We start from the raw sequence: 22,323 nt of genomic DNA, 5'->3' as shown, positions 1-22,323 counted from the left end.
AAGAATGATAGTGGGTATTTCAGAGGAGAGAAAGTATTGTAGCCAGGCAGCAAAGTCATCAAAAAGCACAATACTGGTCCAGGAGGCCAATAAATTACTGCAATCCTCAGAGAAATGGGAGAAAACAGATCAAAACAGTGCGTCTCGAATGAAGAAATGGATGGAGAGGGAGGGATAGGAAGGACTTGGTAGGTGCTTTGTGGGGATAGAAGGAATCCAACTCCACCTCCTTTCTGCCAGTTGGGTCTGGGGGAGTGAGTCCAGTGGAGCCCACCATAGGAGAGAGCAGCAGGAGAAGCCGAGTCAAAATGTTGAAGCCAGGTTTCAGTTATGGCGAGTATGTTAAAGCTATGAGAGATAAAAAGGTCATGCACAGATGTGAGCTTATTACAGATGGAGCGGGTTTTCCAAAGGGTGCATGAGATTGGGGGGCTGGTTTTAGGAAGCAAGGGGACAGAAATAAAACTGAGTGGATTGCAGCTGTTGCCAGAGGAGGAGGGGTGCCAGATTTGTGGTTTGCAGTTACAAAATGGAGGACATGTCCCCTGAGGCTAGGAGAAGAAGGTGAGTGAGAAAGGTAAGATGGGAGTTAGCATGTGGGTTCAGCACTTGCAGGAGGTGATGGGTACAGTAGTAGGGAGAGGGTAGGAGTGAGGGTGATATGTGTATGCTGTGGGGTAGAGAGGAGGGGTAAAGTAAGGAGAATTTGAGGATAGAAGACACCTATGTGAGAAGGAAGAGTAGAAGAAGCATGTTTGTGGATAAAGAGTGGGAATCTGACTTCAAATAAATTAAATGTTGATTGCTGGTTTGCTTGCCGTCTTTCCAGAGTGGAGCACAGTTCTTGTATCTTTATACAGCTTTAGTTATCCTGCTGTAGTTAAACTGTGGTGGTGAAACTGTGCAACACTTGTGACCAAGACACCTCAAGAATGAGACATGGTGTCTGCGCCTTGCCCCTGTCTGTCTGTGTGTGTACGTGTGTGTGTGTGTACATATGCGTGTGCATGTGTGTGTGTTTGTGTGTGTACATGTGTGTGTGTACATTTGTGTGTGTGTGCATGTATGTATGCATGTGTGTGTGTATATATGTGTGATGTGTGTGCTTAAATATATGTGTGTGTGTATTTTTTTTTATATATGTGTATGTATTATGTGTGTGTGCTTATATATGTGTGTATGTGCGTACATGTGTGTTTACATTCATGTGTGTATGCACATTACTTTTAATCCTGACCCCCTATATGTGTACAATTAGAAGTGATTTTTTTTTTCTGCTTGTTCATAATACCAGCAAGAAAATGTAGTTCCTCTGAAAAGTGAACCATGCTCATTTGCTTTTCAGAGGCATTTGACAGGTGGTAAAAAGGCAATATGTTGCCTCCTTTACCGCCTGTTTTAACCCTGTAAATGCATCATCACTATACTGCAACTGTGTGCAACACACACACAGTTGCGGGGTGGTTGTAGTGCAGCCCCTTTCACCTGGGTGTATACTTCCAGCCGCAGCCACAGCATGTGTCCACCCTCAGCTGCTGCTTCTACAGCTACAGGGTGAACAGCGGGAGGTTGTAAAAACACAGCTAAAACATGTGGTTTTACCACCTCTCAACCTGACATGTGAACAAGCCCTTGGTTCACATCTATGCAGCTGTGTGCTGCGTATAGGGAAGCAAATTCAATTCAGTGGGCTGCCCCACAGAAACACAGCAAAAAAATCCCCTTATCTATTTTTTTCTTTATTTGTGCTGCACCAAAAATGCACCATGTTTGCCAATGTGTAGGGGTACCATTATGAATGAATGACCACCCCCCTGCATGTTTGTCTGCATGTTAGCATCACGTGCAATTTTTCACCTATTCAGTGACACCGAGTAATGTGAACCAAGCCTTAGACTGGGGGGCCCCCAGACTGAAAATACTTTCAAGGGCGCCCTGACTGGAAAAAGATGGAGAAACACCAGCATAGAGGAACCCATCTCTCCATTTTCCTCCTGCAGCCGCTGAATGCCTGTGGGAGGGAGAGAAGGAGAACGGGGGGTTGGGGAATGAAGAGATTGATTCCTTTATATGCAGCTACCCCCACAGCTCCTCCTATGCAGCTTCTTTCTGCTGCCCCACCCCCCATGTGCTCTCCAGCCCCCCCATGTGCTTTTTCCTGCCTACCCCCCTTGCCCCCCCCCCCCCCGGTCCCCGCAGCTCTGCAAGGTTCCCCCCTACCCTCTCCCAACATCTGTTGCAGGCAGGGCTTTTTTTCAGCTGGAACACGGGGAACGCAGTTCCAGAACCTCCAGTCTGAATGTATGCAATGGTAAAGGGGTGCTGGGGTCAGGGGGGTGAGCTGAAGGGCCTATTGATTCTGGCTGCTGGGGGATCTATTGTTGCTGGAGGGCATTTTGTTGTGGGTGGGGCTATTGTTGCAGTGGAGGATTTATTGTTGCTGGGGGGATCTATTGTTGCTGATTCCAGGGGATCTATTTTACTGCTTTTCTTGTTACCATTAACCACTTAAGCCCCGGAAGATTTTACCCCCTTCCTGACCAGGGCCTATTTTGCGATTCGGCACTGCGTGACTTTAATGGACAATTGCGCGGTCGTGCAACACTGTACCTAAACGAATTTGACATCCTTTTTTTTCTCACAAACAGTGCTTTCTTTTGGTGGTATTTGATCACCTGTGCGATTTTTACTTTTTGCGCTATAAACAAAAAAAGAGCGTCAATTTTGCAAAAATAACAATATTTTTCACATTTTTTTATATGAAATTCCCCAAAAAAAAATGTAAAAATCTAAATTTTTTAACATTTTAGGCCAATTTGTTTTATGCTACATATGTTTGGTAAAAAAAAAATCGCAAAAAGCGTATTTTGATTGGTTTGCGCAAAAGTTATTGCTTATACTAACTAAGGGAAACATTTCTCTAATTTTTGGTGTTTTTTTTTTAAACGCGTAATGGCGGCGATCTGCGATTTTTTTGCGGTACTGCAACATTGCGACGGACAGATCGGACCCTTGACTGACATTTTTTACACTTTTGGGGTTACCAGTGACATTACTACAGTAATCAGTGCTATACATAGGGCACTGTTACTGCAAAATGACACTGGCAGGGAAGGGGTTAACTTTATTGGGGAAGGAGGGGTTAAGTGTGTCACTAGGGGCGTGCTTCTAACTGTGATTGGACATGGCTACTGGTGTAGGAACAGTGATCAACGGTCCTACATAGTAGAACCGTATGATCACTATTCATACACAGGGGAGAATGACAGGCGGCTTGTTTACATTAGCCCCGCCTGCCTTTCTCCCTTCACGGCGGACAATCGCGAGTGACCGGCGGACATCGGGTCCGCCAGTCACATGCACGGACTTCCCAGGGAACGAGCCGGGGCGGGCGCGCGCCTCCGCGGGCGCGCGCTCGCCCGCTATTGGCTCACAAGCAAGTGACAGGCTGTAATGTTCCGGTACCTTTGGTACCCTAAATTACTTTTCACAAGTGTATGCGCCCCACCATTCTCTTTTGGAAAGGTGCGCATACACCTTTAAGACTGAAGCTGTCATCACTCAGCGCCGGACTAGATGGCTATTTAAGGCGTCGGTTCTCACTCACATGTGTTCGTTCAAACACCCTTACCTGGATGCTAACTTGGCTTGAAGCTTTCGTGCTTACAAGCATACTTCGCTGACGGAACCTCGCTGCGCTGATCCCTGCATCCCGCTTCCGGATCATCCGCTCCTCCTGAACCAACCTTCGGCTGTATTGCTATAGTGCTAAGTACCCTGCAGGGGAACCCTCTATAAACCTTTACTAAGCTTACACTACTTAGCTCTGCATAGCAAAGACTATTTATCACATCTGCATATCTAGATTGCTAGCTCTTAAGACTACTGCTACTTATTCCTGCACTGGGTTGATCACTCTTGTATGTCCACCTGCTACTCTGTCATCTGCTACCATACATGATTGCTAAACCTACCTGCATCCATCTGCTACTGTCTTACCTTCAAGTGTCTGTCACCTACCACCTCCACAAACTGTCTCTTAAATCTTCATCACTGTGTTACTACATACATAAAGTCACTCTAGGAACCAGCTTGTTGAGTGTGTGTATTTACTAGCTAAATTAAGACCTTCCACACATGATGAGTCATTGAGGTTGGGAATGGTATCTCAGCATCTCTCTTACATGACTACTGAAGTGGAATATTTCTGCAGCTGAAAATCCACACCATACATGAAACGCAGGAGCGTTACACAGGCTAGTGACGTACCCATACGTCACTTTGCTTGGCCGGGGCTGACCGCCGCAGTATATGTACTTGCAGCAGTCGCAACCGGTTAAAAAATTCCATACAAACTGCTTAGCACAACAAAATGATACTTGGTTCTGTATTCTCTAAATTAGGTGGTGCTGGGAGGTGGGTAGGGAGTGAAACCAAGGGGTGGTGCTCAGAGGGGGGTAGAGGGTGTAACCAAGGGATGTTGCTGGGAGGTGGGTAGGGGGTGTAACCAAGGGATGGTGCTCAGAGGTAAATAGGGGGTGGAACCAAGGGACGGTGCTCGGAGGTGGGTAGAGGGTGGAACCAAGGGACGGTGCTCGGAGATGGGTAGGGGGTGGAACCAAGGGATGGTGCTCGGAGGTGGGTAGGGGCTGAAACCAAGGTTCGGTGCTCGGAGGTGGGTAGGGGCGGAGACGAGAGGTGACTCAGAAGTGGGGAGTTCCAGCACCTATTCTCTGAGAAAAAAAGCCCTGGCTGCGGGGGATCTGTCAGGATGAAGCCTTTTCTGAATGGAGAGTCAGTGATCCATATTGACCACTGACTCTGTTTATTCATAACTGAAACATAGTAACCTGTGTTTACAATGCTTCAGTACGTGAATGAATGGGAAGCTCCGTACAGAGCTATTCCTATCCATTTATTCTGTGCAGCTGAGGCTTCAGAGAAGGAGATGGAAAGCTGTGTCCTCCATCTCCTTTCTCTGTCTCAAAGGTGGAACATCAGAGGTCTGTTTAGACTCCTAATATGCCACCAAAGCCCCCCAACGGGGCTCCTAAAAAATTGTAAAAAAAAATAAATAATAATATTGTAAAAAAAAAATGAATAAAACAAATGGTAGAAAAATTGAATAAAAATAAAAAAACTACCGACACCAGTGGCAAAACTACCACACAAACATTGCAGGGGGGGCCTTCATGGTTTCTTGCATCGTGGCTCTGAAGGTTCTAGTTATGCCTCTGACTATACGATAAGATTAAACTTCATCTTTAATGATCAGAGACCAGAATAAGGAGACTACTGGGCACTACTGACACCATATCTGAATGACAGAGTCTACTAACTAGCCTCTGTTAAGTAGAGTAAATCAGTTTATGATTTTTAACTGATATGATACATCGGATATGTTCTGTGCAGCAACTGGTCTCTATCAAGGTTACGTGGTTTCCCTTGCTGTGTGGTGTACAACATTTGTGCCAGTTGTCTGTGGTTAAAATGATGCTTAAAGTTTGTTAGCCAAAATGTCTCTGTAGCATTGGATAGATTAGAGAAGGGTCAACCCCCCTGTTGCTTTATTTTTTGCTGTCTGGTTTAATTTTTGCAAAAAATACACCAGGCTCAGTAATAAACTTGAACAATAATCAAATAAAATAAAGTAGTGCATCACCGTCCAATAATAATTGACTAAATTAAATTTGTATATAAGTCCCATGATAAGGTGCTCGTGTTCTATGGACAGAACTTCAGTGCTCCACTCCAACTGTGCTTGAGGTGCCCCACATAGAAGTGCACTCACCGTAATGTTTGACCACCTATCTCTAGTGTAGTCAGCTGCGCTTTTAGAGGATTGATCCCCTGGATAGTATCAATACATATGGGACACCGCAATCTTTTTCCTCAGATAGTGATTTGAAGGGATGGACAAAAAGAGGGAGGACGCATAGCGTAAAACCGTAAGTTAAGACTTTATTAGGCATAGGTGGTTAAAAAGTTCACACTCCCATTTATTGGTGCCCATAACCCTGGCACTCGGTGTGTACGGCATGAATCAATAGCGGTTTCCTGGCTGGTGTTTGTAATGCTACTTGCCTGGCAATGAGTCCTTTTTGTCCTTCCCTTCAAATCAGTATCTGAGGAAAAAGATTGTGGTGTCCCATATGCACTGATACTATCCAGGGGATCATTCCACTAAAAGCGCAGCTGACCACACTGGAGATAGGTGGTTAAATATTACGGTGAGTGCATATCTATGTGGGGCACCTTGGGCACAGTTGGAGTGGAGCACTGATATATTGTCCATAGAAGCATTTTATCACAGGAGCACTTTATCCACACGAGTACTGTATCACGGGACTTATATACGTATTGAATTTAGTCAACTATTATTAAACTGTGATGCACTACTTTTGGCGCTTTTCCACTGCATAGAACCGTACCGGCTCGGCACGCTTTTGTGCTTTTCCACTGCAGTACCGCATGGTATAGGGTCGAAACGGTTCGGTACGGTACGGTATAGGTTTGCTTTTCCGCTGCATGGAACCGAATGGTACGGTACGGCTCTGAAAAAACAGTACCTACTCGATTGTGGTTCCAACAGGTACCAAACTGGTACCATATCCCACAATCCTTTGCATGCAGTCACTACTAGCCACTGATTGGTCAGAGAATCACACCCACCCCGTTGTTATCCCACCCACTTAACTTTAGTACTACTTTAGTGGAAAAGCAAACCTATACTGTACCGTACCGAACCGTTCCGACACTATACCATGCGGTACCGCAGTGGAAAAGCAAACCGGGCCAAGCAGGGCCGAGTAGAGCCGAGCCGGTACTAGCCGGTACTTGCAGTGGAAAAGTGCCATTTGATTGAGTTGATTATTGTTTTCAGTTTATAACTGAGTGCGGTGTATTTTTTTTGCACTATTAAATTATGTTGCTATCAGCGTACTTTTTCGCTGAAGCTAGAAATTCAATAATTATTTGACACATTTTTGTTTTGTTTCTCTTTGGCGCAAAGTTTATTGTTTTAGTTTTGGTTTATTTGTTGGCTGCTTAAGCGCCGGTTCACATTACCGCGACGCTACTTGCAGGGGCGACCTCCGAGATCGCGGTGCGAGCAGCGCGCCGCGACCTCGGAGCGGCCGCCACGGACTTCATAACATTGAAGTCTATGGCGGTCGCCTCCTGGTCGCCCCAAAGAAGCTCCGGACCCTTTTTCTACGTCGGAGCGACTTGTGTCGCTCCTATTAGAACGGGTCCGCAGCTTCCCTATGGGAGGCGACCTGCGGCGACCTGTGAGGCGACCAGGTCGCCTCACAGGTCGCCCCAGTGTGAACCGGCACTAAAAGTTGAAAAAAACTATGATATTATCCCTCCACTTTGTAGGACTTGATAGCAGTTGTTCTCTAACATTGACTTGCAGGTCAGCTCTGGCTGTTACCAAACCAAGAAAGTGGAATACTTAAAAATATTAGTCATAATAGATTGTTTGCTATATCTTTCAATAAAGTCCCATTTTGTAATAAAAAACAACCCCTCCAAATCTAAACCCACTGACAAAAATACCATTAATATTACTCTTAAGGGTCTATATAAAAAAATGTTCACTATGCAGATAACAAACATCTGCACAATGAGGACAAAAATTGGATTAGAGATGGATGAGAGGACTCTGTGATCCGGGAGGACTCCTTAGTGATAGGGGAATCTGATGTGATGGGGGGGGGGGGGGGGGGCTTTTATCTGTAGGCTGTAGGGGTGATTGGGCCTCTGACTCTGTAGCGCCTAAAGAGTTGAGACTGGTGGCTCTCTCCCTCTGTATCAATGCTGTTATACAGTTATACATGGGATTACGTATAAGCTAATATGAATACATAATTAGGTACTTAAACAAAGAGGTTTAATAGTAATTCCTATTATTATTTTGTTAAGTAAGGCTTTAGGGGGGGCTTAATTCCATATAAGAATGTTAGGATGTTATATTTTTTCATGCACATTAGAATCAATAATCATAGCGCTTCTACCTCACTCTTTTGCATTGAATTTACTGCCCTCCAGTGGCTATTTGGCTTTAATGCATACAGTCAGTGTGTGTCTACAGCAGCCTTTTTCAACCAGGGTGTCCAGGCACACTGGGGTGCCTTGAGGTTTCTTCAGGGGTGCCTTGGCAAAATGCCTAAAAATTGATCGAAAATTGTATACAAGCCAGCTGGTGGATCAAGCTGTTAGTTACACAAAGCCACGGGTTTCCATTATGCACCATTATGACTTTCTAGACACTGGCATCTTAACCAATGGCGTCATCAATTAATAAGGAGGAAGTCTGTTGCCTCCACAGCATCCTTGTTCTACCCTCCTGTGCCCTCTCCCTCAGCCCAGGGGTGACATTAGCCGATTGATGGAGAGAAATTGAGGGAGAAGAGAAACATTGGAATACTAGTCAGTACCAGTTTGCAAAAGTCTATTTGCTTTGGAAGAATAAATCACCTCTAACGTTGGGTGTCCTACGTGTGGATGGTTGCTGCATTATGTAAATCTATTAGAATATTTTTTTTTACATTTTAGAATGGGGTGCCATGAGACTGTCCTTAACTGCTTGCCGACCGCCGCAAGTAGATTTACTGCGGCGGTCAGCCCCGGCCAGGCAGAGTGACGTTAATTAACGTCACTAGCCTGGGAGGGTCTGGGGAGCGAGCGCGCGCCCGCGGAGGCGCGCTCCCGCTCCCGCGCGGTCACGGACCCCCCCGCGCGTGTGACCGGCGGACCCGATGTCCGCCGGTCACTCGGCGATCGTCGGGGGAGAGGGAGAAAGTCAGGCGGCTTGTGTAAACAAGCCACCTGTCATTCTCCTCAGTGTAAAAACACTGATCAGACGGATCTACTATTTAGATCCGTTGATCAGTGTCCTTACAGCTCAAGCCACAGCCAATCACAGTAGAAAGCACGCCCCTAGGGACACACATAGCCCCGCCCTTTAAAAAAAGTTAACCCCTTCACTGCCAGTGTATTTTTACAGTAACAGTGCATATGTATAGCACTGATTACTGTAGAAATGTCACTGGTAACCCCAAAAATGTCAGTCAAGGGTCCGATCTGTCCGCCGCAAAAATCGCAGATCGCCGCCATTATGCGTTAAAAAAAAAACAACAAAAATGACAAAAATCTTTCCCTTTGTTAGTAAACGTGATAACTTTTGCGCAAACCAATCAAAATACTCTTTTTGCGATTTTTTTTACCAAACATAGGTAGGATAAAACAAATTGGCCGAAAATGTTAAAAAATTTTGATTTTTACATTTTTTTTTGGGGGAAGTTCATATAAAAAAAATGTGAAAAATATTGTTATTTTTGCAAAATTGTCGCTCTTTTTTTGTTTATAGCGCGTGATCAAAAAATCGCACAGGTGATCAAACACCACTAAAAGAAAGCTCTGTTTGTGGGAAAAAAAGGACGTCAAATTCGTTTAGGTACAGCGTCGCACGACCGCGCAATTGTCCGTTAAAATCACGCAGTGCCGAATCGCAAAATACCCCCTGGTCGTTTAGCAGCCAAATCCTCCGGGGCTTAAGTGGATAATTTTAAAGGGTGCCTTGATTGAAAAAAGGTTGAGAAACACTGGTCTACAGTGACCTAACAAAGCTGTTAGGTCTCATGGGAAAGCTTGCCCTGTTCTCTAGTTTTACATTGTAAACAAGGGATACAAGATGCATGTATTGCTTTAGTAAATGTTCTGTGATTTATCAGTGTAGCCTTCCTACCTACACTATTTTACCAAAAGTATTGGGACGCCTGCCTTTACACGCACGTGACCTTCAATGAACTAATAAATTTGAGGACCAATGCGCTACCTGAGGAGTTTGATTGAAGCACAAACAAATTCCAAGGTGAAAGAGACAGAAACAAAAAATGAAAAGAAGAAAAAAAAAAACGAAAAAGCTGCCAATCTTAAATCGGTGTCCCCACCGTGAATTGCAATGTGTATGGTGAACAAAATTGGCGCTAATTCAAAATGTGAATAAACATGAATCAGTGTAATAACTGCAACATCAGATGATTATGTGTCAAAACACTTGTGCTGTGACTGAATACACCAATAAATAACTGAAATAAGCTCAATGTCCAAATCAAACGTGAGACAATGTTGCTGAAAAAAATTCCAAAAAACAATCCATAGAATATGCAAATATAGGGTGAAAGATGCTCAAAATTAGCTGTGATAAAAAACAAAAGTCCCATATACGTGAACCAATCTTCAAACAATCGATAATTGGTGATGTGTGAATAATCTATCCAATCCCAATATTGTATAGTGTGTAGTGGCCGCTTACCTCACACACACAAATTAAACGCCTGTGTGTAATCCAAAATCCAAGCTATTGTGCTCCAAAACCGGCTCCACTGGACGATCCTCTCGGATGGATGGATGGTATAATTCTTAATGGGCAAATCTCATGCCACAATGCAGGTTTTCTACTGTGCAGCTGTATATTATAGGCACCAATCAAGCAGGTCTTGTCTCTCCCCCAGTCTGTGACTGGGCACTGTTACTCTGGTCTCTCCTCCTATCAGCATGTCTCTGATAAAGCAAATGAGCAATGCAGCACAAGAAAATGGCTCCCTGTGCTGTTTATTCCTCCTCCACTCTGAGCTATGCTGCAATCCAAGAGGCTGATCTATGGCATCCCAATCTTTAATGGCATCCCAGTCTTAGTCTGTAGGGTTTAATATTGAGTTGGCCCACCCTTTGCAGCTATAACAGCTTCATCTCTTCTGGGAAGGCTGTGTCTATGGGAATGTTTGACTATTCATTCAGAAGCGTATTTGTGAGGTCAGACATTGATGTTGAACGAGAAGGCCTGGCTTGCAGTCTCCACTCTAATTCATCTCAAAGGTGTTCTATCGGGTTGAGGTCAGTACTCTGTGCAGGCCAGTCAAGTTCCTCCACACCAAACTCGCTCATCCATGGCTTTATGGACCTTGATTTGTGCACTGGTCCAAATCATTTGATGGAGAGGGATTATGGTGTGGGGTTGCTTTTCAGGGGTTGGGCTTGGCCCCTTAGTTCCAGTGAAGGGAATTCTTAAGGCTTCAGCATACCAAGACATTTTGGACAATTTCATGCTCCCATCTTTGTAGGAACAGTTTGGGGATGGCCCTTCCTGTTCCAACATGACTGCGCCCCAGTGCACAAAGCAAGGTCCATAAAGACATGGATGAGCGAGTTTGGGGTGGAGGAATTTGACTGGCCTACACTCAACCCAATAAAACACCTTTGGGATAAATTAGAGTGGAGACTGAGAGCCAGGCCTTCTCGTCCATATCAGTGCCTGACCTCACAAATGCTCTTCTGGAAGAATAGTCAAACATTCCCATAGACACACTCCTAAACCTTGTGGACAGCCTTCCCAGAAGAGTTGAAGCTGTTATAGCTGCAAAGGGTGGTCCAACTCAATACTGAACTCTACAGACTAATGCTGGCCATACACTATACGAACAATCATTCAAACTCATTTTTGAAAAACGAACACTCGGCCGTGAGAGCAAACTCTAGTGCCATCATGTAATGACCGATAAATCGTTCAATGGACATAAATGAATCTGTTTTTTTGTTTGTTTTTTTTTCACATATACCTAGTGCAAACAGTTTGGAGGAGAAACACATTAACCTTTCAATTTATTGTTCGTTCGGCAGAAAATTTCCAAACTTTTCCTTCTTTAGCTCAAAAACGTCACAACCGATTAACGATTCGTGCCCATTAACTGGCCGAAAAAGGAACGAACTGTCCTAATGACCAGATTTCGGTAGATTTTTCGTATAGTGTATGGCCAGCATAAGACCGGGATGCCATTAAAGTTCATGTGCGTGTAAAGGCAGGTGTCCCAATACTTTTGGTACTATAGTGTAGGTCTGGAATCACTGGGTACACACATCCACTTAATTTGTAATGTAAATCTCCAAATATAATGTCACTAGTCACCAAATATAGAGGAAATCATTTCAAACAAAATGTAAATGTATATGTTTGAGGGTATAAAAACAGGGTTCTGTGTACAAAGATTTCATAATAAGCTTTGAAAATGTTAATTTCAGTGTAATTCATTATATTACATCAACTATCATGTGATGATGAAGAGTTGCCTGTGGAACAACAGACCCAAGGGTGACAACTCTGTAATGTAAACTCCCAGCCCAACAACAAGGCTGTAAATATCTTACCTAATCGTCAGTATACATCAGTTACTTCAGACCTGCAATCATATTTGTGGGTTCTACAAAACCATACAATAGCAGACGTCCTTCAATATGACCAGCAAAATGGAACCAGGAGACCCTGACCTTGCTCTGAGCAAGAAACTAAAAAAGGGTATGTAATGGGAAGCTTGGGCTGGGCTAAGGAGCTTCATTTAGGATGTAATCCCTATAGTGTTCATACAGTACATGTACACATCTATTCGGCCAATAACGGACCTATTTTGGGGTCATAATTGAAGGTTTGGAAATTGTTCTTGCTGTTGCAACTGCATCCAGTCAATTGCTCTGCAGTATCAGGGGTACATTAGCAGATTTCATTGATCTTTTAATTAATATTGAATTTGAAAGTTTAGATGAAGGTTTTAAGGTCAGTAATCTTCAACTATTTGTTTGTGAAAATATTTTTTTTTTAAATATATGTTTACCACAGCTCTGAGATAGAGGGGCGCAGGGCCACTTTTATACATAAGAAAGCTTTTTAACCTTTTTTTTTTCTTACAATATAATTGATTTTGACAGATATATGATTGAAAATCAATAGAAAATCGGTCACCTGTGCTTGTCAATGATGAACAACTGATCTAAATGTATCCAAATCATTTAGTAAAAGGGGAAAATTGGATTTCTTGCCCTACTTGTTTAACCACTTAAGCCCCGGGAAGATTTTACCCCCTTCCTGACCAGGGCCTATTTTGCGATTTGGCACTGCGTGACTTTAACGGACAATTGCGCGGTCGTACGACGCTGTACCTAAACTAATTTGACGTCCTTTTTTCCCACAAACAGAGCTTTCTTTTGGTGGTATTTGATCACCTGTGCGATTTTTTGATCATGCGCTATAAACGAAAAAAGAGCGACAATTTTGCAAAAATAACAATATTTTTCACATTTTTTTAATGAAATTCCCCCAAAAAAATATGTAAAAATCAAAATTTTTTAACATTTTAGGCCAATTTGTTTTATACTACATCTTTTTGGTAAAAAAAAAATTGCAAAAAGCGTATTTTGATTGGTTTGCACAAAAGTTATTGCGTTTACTAACTAAGGGAAAGATTTTTGTCATTTTTGTTGTTTTTTTTAACACGTAATGGCTGCGATCTGCTTTTTCTTTTGCGGGACTGCGACATTGCGGCGGACAGATCGGACCCTTGACTGACATTTTTGACACTTTTGGGGTTACCAGTGACATTACTACAGTAATCAGTGCTATATATATGCACTGTTACTGTAAAAATGACACTGGCAGTGAAGGGGTTAATTTTTTTTTTGAGAGGGAGGGGTTAAGTGTGTCCCTAGGGGCGTGCTTCTAACTGTGATTGGTTGTGGCTTGAGGTGTAAGAACAGTGATCAACGGTCCTACATAGCAGAACCGTATGATCACTATTCTTACACAGGGGAGAATGACAGGCGGCTTTGTTTACATTAGCCGCCTGCCTTTCTTTCGGTGTAACGGACGATCGCGAGTGCTCGGCAGACATCGGGTCCGCCGGGCACACGTGCGGGGGGGTCCGTGACCGAGCGGGAGCGAGCATCCGGCGGCGCGCGCTCGCTCCCCAGAGCCTCACAGGCTAGTGACGTACGCCTACGTCACTTTGCCTGTGAGGGTCTGACTGCCGCCGTATATAGTCGTGCGGCAGTCGGCAAGTGGTTAATATGCAAGTTACATTGACTTGGCAGGCAAACCTGGAGGGTAGATTTACTAAAACTGGAGCACTCGGAATCTGGTTCAGCTGTGCATGGTAACCAATCAATTTGTAATCTCAGCTTGTTCATTAAAGTTTTGGCAATAAAACCTAGAATCTGATTGGTTCCTGTGCAGAGTTGTATGAGATTTTGCCCTCTCCAGTTTTAGTAATTCAACCTCACAGCAAGTGTCAAGTACTGGCACTACTGCAAGCTAAATATGGGAAAATAACTGGCTTCTGAAGGGTTGTCTTAAAGGGCAACTAACTCCACCTTTATTATTTCTAGATAAATATTCTAGATGAGTACTTAATTAAATAGGACAGTGAGATGCATGTATTTAGAAATTGTGTTTGATACTTATTTTGTGTCATTGTACCTGTATTGTGGCTTTCTACTATGTAGTGTTTAAATTTGCCGATTGTAGAGCTATAGGTCTCACTCAGTAGGGGGGCATGTTGGACCTCTGCAGAGAGACCACTGCTTTCACACAGAGGCAATGCTCTCATTCTAAGCTACTGGTAGGGGAAAGCCTCTTTACCCATGCCTCGTACACACGATCAGATAATCGCATGAAAAAAATTGCTTTCGAATTGATCGCACGATAACCTGATCGTTAGTACACAGCTTTCGACAGCCGATCATGACATTTCGTCCAACGAAATCCGAAGGGACAAACACGAAAACTTTTGTCATATGATAGCCTAGCGAATGAAAATCGTTTAATCAGTACAGTATGCGTTTGCTAAAAATCAATAGTCAAAGACCTTGCATAATCAGAAACACGAAAATAACCCGGAAAAAGCCTGGCTGCCATTGTTTTTTTTTTTTTTGCACTATCTGATACATAGCTACACAACCAGGAAGCTTTTCCAGAATTGGATGAAAAAAATCATACGGTTTGTATGCATTGTTGAATTCGATATTAGTAGCATGTAACAAAAATGAGAAAACGATAAGTCGTCCGATTATCTGATCGTGTGTACAAAGCATTAGACTCTGGCTGTTTCAGAAAACGATCAGATTATAAAATGCTGAACACCCTTTGTTCTGATGCACCTGAATGTATTTAGCCAATTAAAAATAAGAGTTATTTTGGTCTAAAGCCCACGTTCACTTTGGTCCGATTTGACGTGTCAAATCGCATGTCAAATCGAAGCCAATTGCCGGCAATGCCACTGTCCGAATTGGTTGCGACGCCTACTTTTCTGCACCGCACCGATTCCCAGAAGTAGTTTCTGTACTACTTTTGGCGATTGGGGGAGGGGAGGGGGGTGATTTCCATTGACATCTGTGCAGGAGCCCGCATAGATGTCTGGGAAATGGCCCTCGAAGTTGGACTGAAATGCCGGCTTGAAATGAAGTGTGAACCTGGGCTTAATCTAGTGTAGATTAGAAAATGGAGACAATTTGTTTGCATTCAGGCATGGAAGAAGGACTCTTTCTACTGTACAGTAGGTATTAGATTAAATTAATAAAAATAAAAAAATGTAAAGCATAACTCCAGGAAAACATCGGTTTTACCTGCCAAAGAAATTGTATTTTTGTCGGTCAAATTGTAAGATTTACACTCCTCTCTTACACAACACTGCCCTGTTTGGCAGGCCAAGAGATCTAATTTTTCTCTGCCCCAGTTAAAGTCGTTCTACAACCTAAAGGTTTATATACCTTAAAGCAGAACTTTACACATAACAATTTGATAAAAAATAATGTTCTTTAGCAAGGAATATACATTCCACATTAATAATTATGCTACCTAAATTAGTGTGCACTGTAAATTCCCTCGAGCATTGCTTCAGTTTCTTCTTGCTGGAGAGTGGAGGCTGTCATTTTGCTGAAGCCCAGAGCCCCTGAACAGCAGTAAATCATAAACTGGAACGAAACCCTACCCATAACAGTTTCAAAATCTGATATATCCCTGGAATGCTGGGATTGCTAACTGTCACATTTGCTTGTGTCCCCAACCAAACTATCAAACCATAAAATGGCTGGTGTCATAACTGATCACATGGCAGTTGCAGATCAAACAGAAGCAGCTTCCTTGACTGTCAATCAAATCCTGTGATGAGGGAACAGGGAGCAGGGCTGAGCCACCCTGTCTGTGTCAATAGACGCAGATTGGGCGGCTCGGGAGTGAACCCACATGAGTGCTCCAATAGAAAATGGCTTTCTTTTGGGGGCACTTGCTAAAGAGGAGGAGCCAGGAGCGCCAGCAGGGGACTCTGGAAGAGAAAGTTGTGGGCTACTGTGTGCAATACCATTACACAGAGCAGGTAAGTATGACATGTTTTTTATTTTATTGAAAAAGTACATCATACATACAGGTCTGGTCCCTCCCCTAGCCTGTATGTGGATAGCCAAATCCAGGTACTTAGTACTTGCATAAAATAAGTTTAACAATGTAATAATGAATACAGAACTACATTATTTTGTGTATTTTATATCTGTCGGCTGTTTATGTGTACATAAAAGGTAATTGAAAGCGTAATTATTCTGTTAAAGGTTTTACTATTTATTATGCCTTGTTTTGAATATGAAATAATAACCCGCAGATTTTTTAGCATGGTGGACAATCTCCAAGTATCCAGGGTTAGCTGTATTATGTAACAGAAATGCCGATGTTGGTATTATTTTATAGAACTTGTGTGCTCTGCCTTACCTAGCAACACAGTCCCTGTGTCTCAGCAGACAGCTCATCTCAGGAGACAGATGTGTTTTTCATAGCCGTGCTACCACCTGTATGGAGGTTTTTTTTTTTTTTTTCATTAAAGTAACACTACATGTGGTTAAAAAAATGTAATTAAGTTTATATTATTACCTAAAAATGCATGGTGGGAGGAAGGGATTCCATTAGGAGACCTTCTATATTTTAGACAAATCCTATGGAAATTGTATGCAAAAAAAAAAAACAAAAGAACGGAGGACTTTGCAGGTACCACGTATATAATGAAAAATCTATCTTTTATTTTACAAATGTTAAAAAGACATATAACATTAACCACTTTAAGACCGGAAGGATTTGCCCCCTTAATGACCAGGCCCTATTTTGCGATTCGGCACTGCGTTACTTTAACGGACAATTGCGCGGTCATGCAACACTGTACCCAAATAAAATTGACTTCCTTTTTTTCCCACAAATAGAGCTTTCTTTTGGTGGTATTTGATCACCTGTGCGATTTTAATTTTTTGCGAAATGCGACAATTTTGAAAAAAAAATATTTTTCACATTCTGCTGTATAACATTCTCAAAAAAAAAATTAAAAAATCTAATTTTTTTAACATTGTAGGCCAATTTGTTTTCTGCTACATAATTTTGTTTATAAAAATCGCAATAAGCAAATTCTGATTGGTTTGGGCAAAAGTTATAGCGCCTACTAACTACGGGAAAGATTTATGTCATTTATATTGTTTTTTTTTTCTTTTTACTAGTAATGGCGCCGATCTGCGTTTTTTTGCGGGACTGCTACATTGTGGCGGACAGATCGGACCCAGAACAACATTTTTGACACTTTTGGGGGTACCAGTGACATTACTACAGTAATCAATGCTAAAAATATGCACTGTTACTGTAATAATGACACTGGCAGGTAAGAGGTTAACCCTGTGATTGATCAAGGGGTTAAATGTGAGCCTAGGGGAGTAATTCTAACTGTGGGGGGGGGCATAGAAACATGTGCTCCTATATAGCAGGATCACATGAGCTCTGTGATCATCCCAGGGATAAGGACGGTCGGCTGTGTTTACAACAGCCGACCATCCTTCTCTCTCGGTGGGAAACGATTTCAGGTTCCAGGCGGCAATCGGAGCCACCGGACACCTGCATCGGCTTCGCCGCTGATGATCGAGGCCAGTAGCATGCTGCTGGCAGTGCGCGCTCGCCCCCTAGCTGCCACCAGGCGAGCAACGTACCAATGCGTTGTTTTGCCTGTAGGAGCCACTGTGCCGCTTTATATATATATATATATATATATATATATATATATATATATATATATATAGTATGTGGTCGGCAATTGGTTAATGACCAGGCCACTTTTTTCAACTTGGCACTGCGTGACTTTAACTGACAATTGCGTGGTCGTGCGACGCTGTACCCAAACGCAATTTATGTCCTTTTTTCCCACAAACAGAGCTTTCTTTTGGTGGTATTTGATCACCTGTGCGATTTTTATTTTTTGCACTATGCACAAAAAAAGAGCGACAATTCAGAAAAAAAATCTATATTTTTCACAATCTGCTATATAACATTCCCCAAAAAAATTTTAATTTTTTTAACATTTTAGGCCAATTTGTTTTCTGCTACATTTTTGGTAAAAAAAAATCGCAATAAGCGTATTTTGATTGGTTTGCAAAAAAGTTATTGCGTCTACTAACTACCGGAAAGATTTATGTCATTTTTATTGTTTTTCTTTTTTTTTTTTTTTTTTACTAGTAATCTGCGTTCTGCGATTTTTTGCGGGACTGCGACATTACGGTGGACAGATCGAACCCCTGACTGACATTTTTGACACTTTTGGGGTCAGTGACGTTACTACAGTAATCAGTGCTAAAAATATGCACTGTTATTGTAATAATGACACTGGCAGGGAAGGGGTTAACATTGTGAGTGATCAAGGCGTTAAATGTGAGCCTAGCGGAGTGATTCTAACTGTGGGTAGGCGTGGCTTGTGAAATGACCATAGAGACCTGTGATCCTATATAGAAGGATCACATGGGCTCTGTAATCATTCCAGGGAGAAGAACGGTTGGCTGTGTTTACAGCAGTTGTCCGTTCTTCTCTCTCATTGGGGAACGATTGCGGGTGTCAGGCAGCAATCGGAAGCCAACTGCCCTCTGCATCAGCTTCCACGCTGATTAACGGGGGCGGGAGCCCCCTTTTTGCGACCGCTGTACAGGTACGGCGGTTTGGGCAGGAGCGGCTGCCTGCTGCAGTACTTCTGCGGTGGGCGGTCATAAACAGGTTAAAAAGTGCTGCTCCATTACATTTAAGTCCTCCATTTTTTAGTTAGGTTTTTTTTTTTGTATTAATGCCCTAAACAAAAAGTCCTGTCTAACAGCTTCCTCAAAGTCTCCAAATTAATTTTTTTGCTGCTTTGAGCTAATTTCCTGTTGGAGAGTGGCTACTTTGCGCTCCGTGTCCCACTATATGTAGTAATGTAGCCACCCTCTTTTGCTTGCTTCTGAGATGGACTATGGACTAAGAACTATGGGATTTGTACAGTGCATAGAGCAGTGCACATGACTGCAATTGACATGCACTGCTTGTTCCAGACAAACAGAAATGGGGGTGGGGTTGGGAGGGAAGGTTCAGGAGCTCATGGAGAATGTTCCAAGGGTAAGACTTAAAATGGTCACCAAGTAGGCAGTGTGAAGCCAAATCTTCCACACATTGCCATATGCAGCATTGATAACACTTATTTTTGGTAGAATGAGAAGAAATACGAACTTCTGACTGGTTTGCTCTCTGCGTCCAATCTGGTGATTTCCTTAAATTATATCTTGGCCATAGTTGGTCACCATAAAAAGTGAAGTCACAGATGGCGTTAGACAGGGGCTTCCACCTTTCCCCACTCGAAAACTGAAAGCAAAGGATTGGATTACTAATTTCAGATTGTCATACTATCACTATGTGGCATTATAAAAGATTTCAGTACTTTTTGTTTTTCCCCTTCAGAAGCTGAGGATATGGCTTATGTAAAAAGTGGATGGCTACTTCGACAAAGTAAGTACATGAGCCAGTATGTATCACTTATTATAAACACAATAATACATAAAGGGTAACTCCACTTTCATAGAAATTGAAATATAGCAAAAAAATTGATGTAGCATACACAATTGCTACACAAACCATATTGTAATGTAATCTTATTAAAAATGACCTTTCCTTTTCAAACTGCAGCCATTGTATTTTTCTGTTAAATTCAATTCATAATTGCAACCTGGAGGCATTCTGTACAGAGTCAGTGTACAGAACGCCTCTAAGATGTCATTACCTGCTTCTGTGAAGAACTCGTCAGGTTGCATTCACTGAAAACAAAAATGTGAAAGGGGTTTTTTCCCAAAGAGTAAATGTGATGAAAATTCACTTTGCAAAGAATACCCAGTCAAGTGCAAGGGTAAAAAAAAAAAAAAACCACAGACACTGCCCTCACCTATAACTGGCCTTTGCAGCAAGGAGCACATGGAAGGGCAACGCATTCAAAACAAAACCAAAGAAATTCCCAGCTCAACTTACCTACCAGCCTGCAACCAACGAAATTATCTTCTCTAACAGTATTCATTTGTCAGGGATCATGAACCAGGCAGAGACAGAAAATGCAGTTAAAATCACACCTTTAATGTAATAGTAATAATAATACAAATCAGGAACATAGTCAAAAACAGAAGCCAGGGTAAGGAAGGCAAAACGGGTAATCAGACGAGCTGGAATCAGGGAGCCAGGAATCAGCGTAGTCAGAAGCCAAAGATCAGGAACCAGAAGAAACGTCAGCCAGGCAAAGTCAAACGGAAACCCAGCAGAGAGACACACAGGATATGTTGACCAAGGCTAAGGCACCAAAGGAATGAGCCAGGCAGTTTAAATAGTCAAAAGGGGCTGGCTGTAGGCTGGACTAATGAGGCAGGTAATGGTAACCAGGTGAGTGAGTGCTGAAACAATGAGTGGATGGTAATTATCTGACAGCTGAATAGCCAGAACGCTGGTAAGAGAGCTGCTAACAGCCCAGCCCTGATAGTACCCCCCTCCTCATTGACCCCTCCCTCTCGGAAGGATACCAGGCTTGAGGCAAAACATCTACAGAAAGCATGGAGGAGGACAGGAGCATGTATGTCCGAGGATGAAACCCAAGAGCGTTCCCCTGGACTGTAACCTCTCCAGTGAACAAGGTACTGTATGCGCCCACGAAACCTATGGGAGTCAATGATAGAGTGTATCTTATACTCCTCGTGGTTGTCAACATGAACCGGGTAAGGACGTGGTACTGAGGTGGTATAGCAGTTGCACACCAAAGGTTTTAATATGGAAACATGGAATAAGTTAGAAATACACATGTTGGAAGAAAGATCTAATGCATAGGCCACTGGGTTGATCTTATGGAGAATGCATAAAGGCCCAATATACCGTGGCACCATTTTCAGAGAGGGAACACAGAGTCATAGGTTCCGAGAAGGCAGCCAGACCTTCTCCCCAACCTTGTAGGAGGTCCCAGGTAGGCGATTGCGGTCAGCATGGAATCTGTACCTTGCACTGGCATGTTCCATGGATTCTTAGACCTTCACCCAAGTGGAACAGAGTTCACAAAGACGTTCCTTTAACCTCCCTGGCGGTATGATTCTTTTGGATTTTAGGTGCTGAAAGCGGTACCATTATTTTAGGTGCTGAAAGCATGTAATTCTTGTGAATGAGCAGCCCAAACCAACTGTATACATTTATTATACATATTATATATATATATATATATATATATATTATGTATACATATATTATATATATATTTTATATATATATATATATATATATATATATATATACGTATATATATATATATATATATATACGTATATATATATATATATATATATATATATATATAATGTATACAGTTGGTTTGGGCTGCTCATTCACAAGAATTACGTGTATATATATATATATATATATATATACGTATATATATATATATACATATATATATATATATATATATATATACATATATATGTATATATATATATATATATAATATGTGTGTGTGTGTATATATATATATATATATATATATATATGTATATGTGTATATATATATACGTATATATATATATATATATATATATATACTGTATATATATGTATATATATATATATATATACATATATTTACATAAAAAGTACAGTAAAACTGCAGGAAAGGGCACTGGGGGGTTATATAATGTGATTTTATTTTATTTTAAACGATATCAGTGTGTTTGGTGCATTTTACATTCGAATTTGCCGCCGGTTCCACCCCCCCGGCGGACGTCACGTCGCCGGAGACGGAAGCCGGGGCTCGCAGACGATCGGGAGAGAGCTCCGCCGCCGCACACCGCCCGCAGTCTTCGCTGGATCCCGGAGAAAAGGTAAGTAAAACCTCCTCCAGCATCCAGCGATCTTCCTAGCGCTACCCCGAGTGTGACTCGGGGTTACCGCTTTTGGCACTAAAATCTTACCCCGAGTCACACTCGGGAATACCGCTAGGAAGGTTAATGCAGTTTTGCAGAATTCCTTGTGGAACAAATGTCTCAGGCAACATGGATGGCTGTAACCCATAATTTGCCATAAACAGAGACAATCGGGAAGCGGCATTGATGGCATTATTGCCCTGCCCAAGGTAACAGGTCTGACCAGTTGTTATGGTGGTC

At 42.4% G+C, this 22,323-nt stretch overlaps 1 protein-coding gene across 2 annotated transcripts in view; it reads left to right on the top strand.

Moving 5' to 3' along the window:
- Positions 1-22,323, top strand: part of PLEKHB2 (pleckstrin homology domain containing B2) — a 72,175-nt gene that overhangs the window by 36,509 nt on the left and 13,343 nt on the right. Inside the window, exons 1-2 of one of the 2 annotated variants that reach the window (XM_082252208.1) lie at positions 12,204-12,358; positions 19,604-19,651. In XM_082252208.1, the coding sequence (XP_082108334.1) occupies positions 12,298-12,358; positions 19,604-19,651 (109 nt within the window). In that variant the 5' untranslated portion in view covers positions 12,204-12,297. Of the gene's footprint in view, positions 1-12,203; positions 12,359-19,603; positions 19,652-22,323 lie in introns of those variants that run through there. The other variant, XM_082252209.1, reaches the window with a different exon arrangement.

The sequence above is a fragment of the Pelophylax lessonae genome (genome assembly GCF_965119305.1).
Source record: "Pelophylax lessonae genome assembly, chromosome: 3".
Taxonomy (NCBI): domain Eukaryota; kingdom Metazoa; phylum Chordata; class Amphibia; order Anura; family Ranidae; genus Pelophylax; species Pelophylax lessonae.
The sequence above is the reverse complement of the archived record's forward strand: the minus strand, read 5'-3'. Positions and strand labels throughout refer to the sequence as shown.